Source organism: Oncorhynchus masou, chromosome 8 (assembly GCF_036934945.1).
Source record: "Oncorhynchus masou masou isolate Uvic2021 chromosome 8, UVic_Omas_1.1, whole genome shotgun sequence".
NCBI lineage: Eukaryota > Metazoa > Chordata > Actinopteri > Salmoniformes > Salmonidae > Oncorhynchus > Oncorhynchus masou.
This window is the reverse complement of record NC_088219.1, coordinates 8,933,932-8,946,861: the sequence shown is the minus strand read 5'-3', so window position 1 is coordinate 8,946,861 and position 12,930 is coordinate 8,933,932. Positions and strand designations below refer to the sequence as shown.

Sequence of the window (12,930 nt, the reverse complement as noted above, 5' to 3'; positions counted from 1 at the left end):
TTTTTTTTCCTTCTTAATGCATTTGAGCCAATCAGTTGTGTTGTGACAAGGTAGGGATGATATACAGAAGATAGCCCTATTTGGTAAAAGACCAAGTCAATATTATGGCAGGAACAGCTCAAATAAGCAAAGAGAAATGACATTCCATTATTTTAAGACATGACGGTCAGTCAATCCGGAAAATTTCAAGTTCTTTGAAAGTTTCTTCAAGTGCAGTCGCAAAAACCATCAAGCGCTATGATAACTGGCTCTCATGAGGACCTCCACAGGAAAGGAAGACCCAGAGTTACCTCTGCTGCAGAGGATAAGTTCATTAGAGTTAACCGCACCTCAGATTGCAGCCCAAATAAATGCTTCACAGAGTTCAAGTAACAGAACACATCTCAACATCAACTGTTCAGAGGAGACTGCGTGAATCAGGCCTTCATGGTACAATTGCTGCAAAGGAACCACTACTAAAGGACACCAATAATAAAAAGAGACTTGCTTGTGCCAAGAAAAAAAAACACACGCAATGGATATTAGACCGGTGGAAATCTGTCCTTTGGTTTGATGAGTACAAATTTGAGATTTTTGGTTCCAACTGCAGTGTCTTTGTGAGACACAGAATAGGTGAATGCATGATCTCCGAATGTGTGGTTCCCTCTGTGAAGCATGGAGGAGGAGGTGTGATGGTGTGGGGGGGGCTTTTCTGGTGACACTGTCTGTGATTTATTTAGAATTCAAGGCACACTTAACCAGCATGTCTACCACAGTATTCTGCAGGGATACGCCATCCCCACCTGCTTTGCGCTTAGTGGGACTGTCATTATTTTTTCAACAGGACATTGACCCAAAACACACCTCCAGGCTGTGTAAGGGCAATTTGACCAAGAAGGAGAGTGATGGAGTTTTCCATCAGATGACCTGGCCTCCACAATCACCCAAACTCAACCCAATCGAGATGGTTTGGGATGTCTTGAACCGCAGAGTGAAGGAAAAGCAGCCAACAAGTGCTCAGCATATATGGGAACTCCTTCAAGACTGTTGGAAAAGCATTCCTCATGAGGCTGGTTGAGAGAAGGTCAACTGTCATCGAGGCCAAGCTGTCATCTAGACAAAGGGTGTGTACTTTGAGAATCTAAAATAGAAAAAATATTTTGATTTGTTTAACACTTTCTTGGTTACTTCATAATTCCATATGTGTTATTTCATTGTTCTGATGTTTTCACTATTATTCTACAATGTAGAACATTGTAAAAATATATATATATAAAAAAAAAAAGCCATGAACTATTTGTATTTTGCCATTATTAACAGTTTTTCTCAATCATTTTTTTTACAATATTGGCTATTTTCATGGCAATGTTCACATGACACAGAACTAACTCAGTGGCCTAATGCAAAATACATTTTCAAAATGTAGTTGCCTTCTCAAAACATAAATACATTAATCTAAACTAAATCATACGTCAAAATTGCCATTACATTAATCAAAAGAACACGACTTACTGAAAAAGATTAGCACAAACACTTCAGTCTAAGCGGACAAAACAGAAAGTTAATCTGTCTTTTAAAAGTCCCAGTCGATCAACTGATTTTCTTTGCAGTCATTACATCATGATGATGCAGCTATATAAAGGTGCAGAATTATGGGTAATTACTCTCCTTTTATGCATTTTTTTTTACCATAACAATTTCATATCAAATCAAGTATTATTCCTGATTAAAAAGAAAATGGAAAGCGAAGTACATTGTGTGCAAAATTCATTCAATGTTATCATCACAATTCAATTCCATGTATTCAATACAGTACATCAGTGGATGAGGGAGGACGATGAGGGAGGACAATCTTTTTTGGCCTTTTATTGGCCTTCTAATACAGCATATTGGATGACTTTCATTCATATTCCATTCAACCAGCTCAATGTGACATCGATAAGTTTAGGCTACTACATGATACTTACATTTTCCCTATATCCATCATGAGGTTGCTACAACCTAGCATATGAATGAAAGTTTACAATGTACACTACCTTCAGAGGTTTGGGGTCACTTAGAAATGTCCTTGTTCTTGAAAGAAACTACTTTTCTGTCCATTAAAATAACATCAAATTGATCAGAAATACAGTGTAGACATTGTTAACGATCTAATGTTAAATACTGTTCAAGTAATATGGCTACAGGTTCATCTGCCTCACCTAAAGCCCATTCCTGTGGGAAGCTGCTGTAGACCACCAAGTGCTAACCGTCAGTATCTGGATAATATGTGTGAAATGTTTAATAATGTATGTAATATCAACAGAGAAGTATATTTTCTGGGTGATTTAAATATTGACTGGCTTTCATCAAGCTGCCCACTCAGGAAAAAACTTCAAACTGTAACCAGTGTCTGCAACCTGGTTCAGGTTATCAATCAACCTACCAGGGTATTTACAAACAGCACAGATCAGGTTGTCAGTCAACCTACCAGGGTATTTACAAACAGCACAGATTTTTAAATAATCAATATGTATTGATCACATCTTTACTAATGCTGCATATATTTGCTTTAAAGCAGTATCCAAATCCATAGGATGTAGTGATTACAATATAATAGCCATATCTATGAAAACTAAAGTTCCAAAGGGTGGGCCTAATATCATGTATTTAATTTAATTATTCTAGTCAAGTCAGTTAAGGACAAATTCTTATTTTCAATGCCTGTTCAGTGGCAGAACAACAGATTTGTACCTTGTCAGCTTGGGGATTTGAACTTGCAACCTTTTGGTTAATAGTCCAACGCTCTAACCACTAGGCTACCCTGTATAAGAGGTCCTACAATAAGTTTTGTACTTATTCATATGTTGATGATGTAAAGAGTATTTGAAGGTCTATAATGAGGATCAACCAGACGCTGCTCTTGACGCATTTATGAAAGTACTTATTCCAGTTACTAATAAGACTCTGCGGCCATGAAGAAAATGACTGTAAAAAGGTTATATCCCCTTGGATTGATGAGGAATTGAACAATTGTATGGTTGAGAGGGATGAGGCAAAAGGTGTGGCAATTAAGTCTGTCAGCCCAGGTGATTTGGCGAACTTACTGCAAATTAAGAAATCATGTGACTAACCTAAATAAAAAATAATTTATAACATTTTATGAAACAAAGATAACTTATATAAATAATGATACTAGAAAGCTTTGGGGCACCTTAAATTACATTTTGGGAAAACTAACTCGGCTCCTTCATTCATTGAATCAGATGGCTCATTCATCACCAAGCCCACTGATATCGCAAACTACTTCAATGTGTTTTTCATTGACAAGATAAGCAAACTTAGGGATGACATGCCATCAACAAACGCTGACACTGCACATCCAAGTATTATCAGACCAAATTATGAAAGACAGGAATTGTGCTTTTGAATTCTGTAAAGTCGGTGTGGAAGAGGTGAAAAAATGAGTGTTGTCCATCAACAAGGACAAGCCACCGGGGTCTGACAATCTGGATGGAAAATTACTGAGGATAATAGCAGACTATTTCCACTCCTATTTGCCACATCTTCAATTTAAGCCTACTAGAGAGCGTGTGCCCTCAGGCCCGGAGGGAAGCTGAATTAATTCTCCCACTCAAGAATAATAAAGCCCCCTTTACTGGCTCAAATAGCCGACCAATCAGCCGGTTACCAACCCTTAGTAAACTTCTGGGAAAAAATGTGTTTGACCAGATACACTGCTATTTTACAGGAAACAAATTGACAACAGAATTTCAGCACGCTTATAGGGAAGGACACTCAACAAGTACAGCACTGTATGTAAGTCTTATTACATACAGCTGGGAAGAACTATTGAATATAAGAGAATTGTCAACTTACCAACATTATGACCAGGAATATGACTTTCCCGAAATTCGAGCAAGGGTTGCCTTCCAGAGAGACATCAGAGATTGTAACCTTCTCTGTTTCACGGAAACATGGCTCACTTGGGATACGTTATCAGAGTCGGTACAGCTACCCGGTTTCGTCACACATCGCGCTGACTGAAACAAACACCTCTCTGGTAAGAAGGGCGGGGGTGTATGCCTTATGATTAAGTCATGGTGTAATCATAACAACATACAGGAACTCAAGTTTTTTTGTTCACCTGACCTAGAATTCCTTACAATCAAATGCCGACCGCATTATATACTAAAATAATTCTCTTTGATTATAATCATAGCCGTGTACAGTATATCCCCCCCACAAGCAGACACCGCGATGGCCCTGAAAGAACTTTGGACTCTATGTAAACTGAAAACCATATATCCTGAGGCTGCATTTATTGTAACTGGGGATTGTAAGAAAGCTAATCTAAAAACAAGGCTCCCTAAATTTTATCAGCGTATCGAATGTGTGACCTGGGCTGGCAGCATTCTGGATCATTGCTACTTTAAATTCCGCGACGCATACCAAGCTTACCCTCACCCTCCTTTCGGCAAATCTGACCACGACTCCATTTTGTTGCTCCCTGCCTATAGACAGAAACTAAAACAGGAAACGCCCGTGCTCAGGTCTGTTCAACGCTGGTCCGACCAATCTGATTCCACGCTACAAGATTGCTTACATCATGTGGACTGAGATATGTTCCGGATAGCCTCAGACAACAACATTTATGTGTACGCTGATTCGGTTAGCAAGTTTATTAGCAAGTGAATCAGTGATGTTGTACCCACGGTGACTATTAAAATCTTCCCCAACCAGAAACCGTGGATTGATGGCAGCATTCGCGCAAAACTGAAAGTGTGATCCACTGCCTTTAATCATGGTAAGGCGACCAGAAACATGACCGAATACAAACAGTGCAGCTATTCCCTCTAAGGCAATCAAACAAGCTAAGCGTCAGTATAGGGACAAGGTAGAGTCGCAATTCAATGGCTCAGACATGAGACGTATGTGGCAGGGTCCACAGTCAATCACGGATTACAAAAAGAAAACCAGCCCCATCATGGACACCGACGTCTTGCTCCCAGACAGATTAAAATTCTTTGCTCCCTTTGAGGACAATACAGTGCCACTGACACGGCCCGCTACCAAAACCTGTGGGCTCTCCTTCACTGCAGCCAACGTGAGTAAAACATTTAAACGTGTTAACCCTCGCAAGGCTGCCGGCCCAGACGGCATCCCCAGCCGCGCCCTCAGAGCGCAGACCAGCTGGCCGGTGTGTTTACGGACATATTCAATCAATCCTTATCCCAGTCTGCTGTTCCCACATGCTTCAAGAGGGCTACCATTGTTCCTGTTCCTAAGAAAGCTAAGGTAACTGAGATAAACAACTATCGCTCGATGCACTCACTTCCGTGATCATGAAGTGCTTTGAGAGACTCGTCAAGGATCATATCACCTCCACCCTACCTGACACCCTAGACCCACTCCAATTTGCTTACTGCCCCAATAGGTCCACAGATGACGCAATCGCCATCACACTGCAGACTGACCTAACCCATCTGGACAAGAGGAATACCTATGTTCATCGATCACAGCTCAGCATTTAACACCATAGTACCCTCCGAACTCGTCGTTCGAGTCCTGGACTTTCTGACGGGCCGCCCCCAGGTGGTGAGGGTAGGAAACAACATCCCCACCCCGCTGATCCTCAACACTGGGGCCCCACAAGGGTGCGTTCTCAGCCCTCTCATGTACTCCCTGTTCACCCATGACTGCGTGGCCATGCACGCCTCCAACTCAATCATCAAGTTTGCAGATGACACTACAGTGGTAGGCTTGATTACCAACAACGACGAGACAGCCTACAGGGAGGAGGTGAGGGCCCTCGGAGTGTGGTGTCGTCAACAAACATTTTAAAAGACTAATTGATCATTAGAAAACCTTTTTGCAATTATGTTAGCACAGCTGAAAACTGTTGTCCTGATTAAAGAAGCAATAAAACTGGTCTTCTTTAAACTAGTTGAGTATCTGGAGCATCAGCATTTGTGGGTTTGATTACAGGCTCAAAATAGCCAGAAACAAAGAACTTTCTTCTGAAACTTGTCAGTCTATTCTTGTTCTGAGAAATGAAGGCTATTCCATGCGAGAAATTGCCAAGAAACTGAAGATCTCGTACAACGCTGTGTACTACTTCCTTCTCAAACTGTCTCTAACCAGAATAGAGAGAGGAGTAGGAGGCCCTGGCTCACAACTGAGCAAGAGGACAAGTGCATTAGTGTCTAGCTGGGACCGAGAGACTGAAAAACAGCTTCTATCTCAAGGCCATCAGGCTGTTAAACAGCCACTACTAACATTGAGTGGCTGCTGCCAACACACTGACTCAACTCCAGCCACTTTAATAATGGGAATTGATGGGAAATTATGTAAAATATATCACTAGCCACTTTAAACAATGCTACCGAATATAATGTTTACATACCCTACATTATTCATCTCATATGTATACGTATATACTGTACTCTATATCATCTACTGCATCTTTATGTAATACATGTATCACTAGCCACTTTAACTATGCCACTTTGTTTACATACTCATCTCATATGTATACACTGTACTCGATACCATCTACTGTATCTTGCCTATGCTGCTCTGTACCATCACTCATTCATATATCTTTATGTACATATTCTTTATCCCCTTACACTTGTGTGTATAAGACAGTAGTTTTGGAATTGTTAGTTAGATTACTTGTTGGTTATTACTGCATTGTCGGAACTAGAAGCACAAGCATTTCGCTACACTCGCATTAACATCTGCTAACCATGTGTATGTGACAAATAAAATTTGATTTGATTTGATTTGGATTAGTTTGAGAAACAGATGCCTCACAAGTCCTCAACTGGCAGCTTCATTAAATAGTACCCGCAAAACACCAGTCTCAACGTCGACAGTGAAGAGGCGACCCCGGGATGCTGACCTTCTAGGCAGAGTTGCAAAGAAAAAGCCATATCTCTATATATGTCTGTGTTCTTTTGCCCATCTTAATCTTTTATTTTTCTTGGCCAGTCTGTGATGGTTGCTGATAATGGGCCTCTGTATGCCTATGTAGATATTCCATCAAAATATCAGCTGTTTCCAGCTACAATAGTCATTTACAACATTAACAATGTCTACACTGTATTTCTGATCAATTTGATGTTATTTTAATGGACAAAAAAATGTGCTTTTCTCTCAAAAACAAGGACATTTCTAAGTGACCCCAAACTTTTGAACGGTAGTGTAGGTGCCCAGGTTGAGTGAGTGTGGAGTAATCAAGGTGACAGACAGTGACACATTCAATACCACATTGCACACTCTTGCCTGCATCTAGCTGATCAAGGGTGTAATCATTAGTCCAGTAGTTGCAAATGAAAGTTTTATTGGACAAATTCGGGTATGTTTATCCCGCATTTTGTTCTGTTTTCTTTCTCTCTCGCCTCTCATTTTGTAAGAACTGAATTGAATTGTCTGTCTTTCTCTTTGAGTCAACAACTCACCACATTTAATGCACTGCAGCGCTCGCTAGCTGTAGCTTATGCTTTCAGTTCTAGATTCATTCTCTGATCCTTTGATTGGGTGGACAACATGTCAGTTGTTTTATTTAACCTTTATTTTACTAGGCAAGTCAGTTAAGAACAAATTCTTCTTTACAATGACGGCCTACCAAAAGGCCTCCTGCGGGGGCTAAACACACATCCCGACAAGAGAGACAACACTACAAAAAGAGAGACCTAAAGACAACAACAGTGCAAGGCAGCAACACATGACAACACAGCATGGTAGCAACACAACATGGCAGCAACACAACATGGCAGCAGCACAAAACATGGTACGAACATTATTGGACACAGACAACAGCACAAAGGGCAAGAAGGTAGAGACAACAATACATCATGCAAAGCAGCCACAACTGTCAGTAAGAGTGTCCACGACTAAGTCTTTGAATGAAGAGCAAGAGCTCTGAAGTTGTCATAATTACTGTGTAAGTCAGTGGACGGGGCCAGAAATTAACATCCGCCATCTGCCAAATGAGCGTAGATTTTGGCATAAGATGTTTATTTCACCAGCCATGTTGGCGGGTGGTCAGGGCTCCACAGTGTGAGCATAGTAAAATAAATACCGCAGTAACTGTTTTCAAAGTATTTCTGCAGCACTGCCTGGCTGGGGGCCTGTGCGAACATAAGAGCTGAGTGAAAGATTCATTTTTAGAAGCGTTGCAAACATTGATAAAAGTTGGTCTAATTTACTTGAAACAAAAGTCTACTGAGACTTTGTCCTTCAGTTTCTTAGCTATTTACATTTACATTACATTTAAGTCATTTAGCAGACGCTCTTATCCAGAGCGACTTACAAATTGGTGAATTCACCTTCTGACATCCAGTGGAACAGCCACTTTACAATAGTGCATCTGAATCATTTAAGGGGGGGGGGGGGGTGAGAAGGATTACTTTATCCTATCCTAGGTATTCCTATTTACATTGTTTTGCTCACAAGCTAGGTTGTTTTTTCTATTGTTGAGTTTCAACTGCTAGAGAAGAGAAGACAACGCTTCCACTAGTCAGACTCGACCCTACAGGCAGAAACATGACTCAAGTCGCGTTACCACGGTAACCTCCCGCCCGTAAAGGGGCAGGAGAAAATTCTTGTTTCATCTGTGATATTTTGGTTAAGACTCAGGTCACAAATGTTTTTATTAAACAATATACCACATTACTTCTCACTGGTAATACATGTTTTAGAAACATTACAAATCATGCTCATCTGTTTTTGTTTAGTGTCATTTTAGATTTAAAAAATATATATATTGGCTGGCAAGAAATCTGAGTGGCTGGTGGATTTTAAAATCGGAAACTAGCTGTCCTCTGGTTACACCATGGTGCTACCCTACAGAGTGCTGTTGAGGCTACTATAGACCATTGCAAAACAGTTTTAATCAATTATATGGTGACTTTTTAATATATTTAGTATAGTTTTATCTAAAAATTATAACTTTTAATGTTTCACTATGAAATTCACTGAGGAGGATGGTCCTCCCCTTCCTTCAGCCTCCACTGCAAAACAGGCTGGTCTGCTCTGTAAGTTTGTAGATTTCCCATTGGCAAGCACAAACACAATCCCCAATAGAAATAAGGAATAGTGAGTACGGTGGAGGAACCCAACTGAATGTATAGGACGTAATCCCCATCAAAGCAAAGCTCTGTAACGGAAGGTCACAATGTTGGAGATGACAACTTGTCTTAGAAGTACTTAAAAGTAACTCAACTTCATTCTCTGCATTTCTGCATGTCCCTGATGTTGTAAAGAATCATATAAATTGCCTAGATCTTTCCCTATATTCAACCTGGTGTACTCCTGACTCAGGTCCATGTGCAGTAGTATTTCCTGATTGCTGGAAGCAGGGAACATATTGCAACTTTTTCTCTTCTGTTAAAAAACAATGTTTTGATGTTTAGTTAACAAAACACTTCAAAGTGAATTTTTTAAAATTCATTGATAACAATTTGTATTTAAAGTTCTTAAGATATGAAATCTAGGTACAAGACAAGAAAATTATCAGACAATCTGCAAATGTATTTGAGCATTTTATAATTTTGCGATAGGTACTGTTAGGTTCTAGATTTCCGGTACAAACTCGAGGCGGACACCAAAAAAGCTCAAACTAGACTTATTACACCCGACTGAATGCTTCAGCGGAGAACATGCATTCAGGACAGTGTCCATTTATATTATTATTTAACCTTTAAGTAGGCAAGTCAGTTAAGAACTTATTCTTATTTACAACGATGGCCTACCGGGAAACAGTGGGTTGTTCAGGGGCAGAACGACAGATTTTTACCTCAACCTTCCGGTTACTTGCCCAATGCTCTATCCACTTGTCACGTTCGTCATAACAAGGAGACCAAGGCGCAGCGTGATAAGAATACATTTTTATTTTATTCAAACGAAGACCACTCAACAAACTAACAAAACCGACCGTGAAGCTATAAGACACGAGTGCTGCCAGGCACAACTACACACAGACAATAACCCACAAAACCAAAATGGAAAATGGCAAACTAAATAGGATCCCCAATCAGAGACAACGATAAACAGCTGCCTCTGATTGGGAACCAATTCAGGCCACCATAGACCTACATATACCTAGACATACAAAAAAAACATAGAATTACAAAAACCCTAGACAGGACAGAAACACACATACCCACCCTCGTCACACCCTGACCTGACCAAAATAATACATAAAACATAGATAACTGAGGTCAGGGCGTGACACCACTAGGCTACCTGTTGCCTTATACCCTAAGCTCTCATCCCCTCCTTTCCACTAAGATGTGTTTCAGTACTTTTCCATCACCCAGTATTTCTCAGTGCTTCTCCGAGCATATCGCAGGTCTTCTCATCAGTCAGAAGAGGCCTTGAGTTATAGGGAGTACGCATTGCTGCAATCTGCTGCAGTCCACTACATAATGACACTTCTCATACACAAAGAGCTTAAAACCTTCTTTCAATCTCTAAGGCTATATAAAAACCATCTATTCATACTAGGAGTATAGAATTGTATCTAAAAAAAAGTAAAGATGTTAAACAGTAATGTACAATCTATCAGCCCGAACCCATAACATGATAATTGCTACTGAGATGCAAATTATACAGACAGTACGTTTAACCACAGAAAAGAACTGCAACCAGTTAAGTCATTGAGAACACGTTCTCTTTTACAATAACGACCTGAGAATTTATATGAAATGATTTCTTTCTTTCTTCTGTCATCGGTTTAACAATTAACAGGTGGAGTTGCTGCTGTGTCGCTGGCAGAGACGGTCGACCATGAAGAAGAACAGGAAGAGCCTGACCTCCTCTATCATACATGGAGGCCTCACGGAATACATCCTATCACCCCCCAGTCTACCTACTGATATGGACCCTCGCTATGGGTGAGGGAAGGAGGGAGACACATATTACCACCCCCTTCATATCTGCCCAGAATTTCATTGGATCCTGACTGTGGGTAGAAAGGGGGAGAGTGGAGTAAAGAGGAAGGACAGTATTCATTTTACCACCCCCTGTATCCCACTGACTGAGATATGAAGGCCTCTCTCCACCTGGGGAAGGAGAGGAGACATTTTAACACCCCCTGAATCCCACTGACTGAGATATGAAGGCATCTCTCCACCTGGAGAAGGAGAGGAGATATTTTACCAACCCCTGAATCCCACTGACTGAGATATGAAGGTATCTCTCCACCTGGAGAAGGAGAGGAGATATTTTACCAACCCCTGAATCCCACTGACTGAGATATGAAGGCATCTCTCCACCTGGAGAAGGAGAGGAGATATTTTACCAACCCCTGAATCCCACTGACTGAGATATGAAGGCATCTCTCCACCTGGGGAAGGAGAGGAGACATTTTAACACCCCTTGAATCCCACTGACTGAGATATGAAGGCATCTCTCCACCTGGAGAAGGAGAGGAGATATTTTACCAACCCCTGAATCCCACTGACTGAGATATGAAGGCATCTCTCCACCTGGAGAAGGAGAGACATTTTACCACCCCCTGTATCCCACTGACTGAGATATGAAGGCATCTCTCCACCTGGGGAAGGAGAGGAGACATTTTAACACCCCTTGAATCCCACTGACTGAGATATGAAGGCATCTCTCCACCTGGAGAAGGAGAGGAGATATTTTACCAACCCCTGAATCCCACTGACTGAGATATGAAGGCATCTCTCCACCTGGAGAAGGAGAGGAGATATTTTACCAACCCCTGAATCCCACTGACTGAGATATGAAGGCATCTCTCCACCTGGAGAAGGAGAGGAGATATTTTACCAACCCCTGAATCCCACTGACTGAGATATGAAGGTATCTCTCCACCTAGGGAAGGAGAGGGGATATTTGACCGATCTATTGCTCCTCTCTCCACACCTCCCTGCAGCTCCAGCCAGAGGACTAGAGGACTACTGCTTAATGAACCATTCATTTAATACCATTAAGACCAGGGCTGCCCTGGAGAGGGCTGTTTCAGACTATTACTGCTGCAAATTAATTGCTCTTTAGGGACAATATTGATTTGTGCTCAAAGCTTCAAGCTCTTCACTGTACAGTATGGGAGAAATTCACCTCACCCACCTCACTCACTACAGTACTTACTATGTCGCAGGGTTGTCGCCAATTCGAATTAAAGGTAGTCAATTCAGGAAGTGATTTGAATTTGAACTTCAATAAATGGAAAAACTTTACAAATAAACAGCTTTCACTTATAGTTTCTTGAGAAGCAATTTCAAATAGATGGCCTTTTTCGAATGCCTTCAATTCGAATTGACCCCAACCATGCTATGTAGCACCGATAAATGCTGGGACTGGGAGGATGTAGGACCTGTTTACAAATGGACTCCTTATCAACAAACCTCTTTGTTTGTTTGCTTGTACATAAACAACTGAACTGTGTGTTTGTTTAATAATCTAGCTCCCTTTGGTTGTGTGTGTGTGTCACAAATGGCCCTTTTTGTTCCCTTTGTAGTACACTTCTTTTGGCCATGTTGGGACGTGGACTTTCTTCTTTGTGGAGTCTGTTAGTCTAACATGAAGAGAAGACTCTTACCCATGGTCACATGTCTGTGTACTGTACATGCCCACTGGGCACAAACTGGTTGAATCTATGTTGGGGGGTTTTCAACATAATTTGTCAACGTATTGTGATGTGGAATCTACGTATAAAAATACATTGAATTTGCAAAAAGTCATCAACTGTTGTTTTGAGGTGGAATTTCAATCACATGATTATGTCATCATTGTTACATTTTTACATTTGGAAAAATGTCAGATCTTTAACGTTATATTCACTAGCAGACAGAAAAGCAATGGGTCGGGCAGCACCTCCTACTGGAGAGTTGGTCTATCTACAGCTATCCCTTCCGGCTCCCATCCAGGGTTTTAAACAAGCCCAGCTTAGCTTTGATATTTGTTACAAACTATTACCAATGTGCTATCGTGAGA

At 41.0% G+C, this 12,930-nt stretch overlaps 1 protein-coding gene across 1 annotated transcript in view; it reads left to right on the top strand.

Moving 5' to 3' along the window:
- The window catches only part of LOC135544044 (relaxin receptor 2-like), a 234,767-nt gene extending 222,149 nt beyond the window's left edge, over positions 1-12,618 (top strand). The window contains exon 22 of the mRNA XM_064971403.1: positions 10,717-12,618. Coding sequence (XP_064827475.1) covers positions 10,717-10,866 — 150 coding nt within the window. The 3' untranslated portion in view covers positions 10,867-12,618. The remainder of the gene's footprint in view (positions 1-10,716) is intronic.
- The last annotated feature ends 312 nt before the right edge of the window (positions 12,619-12,930 follow it).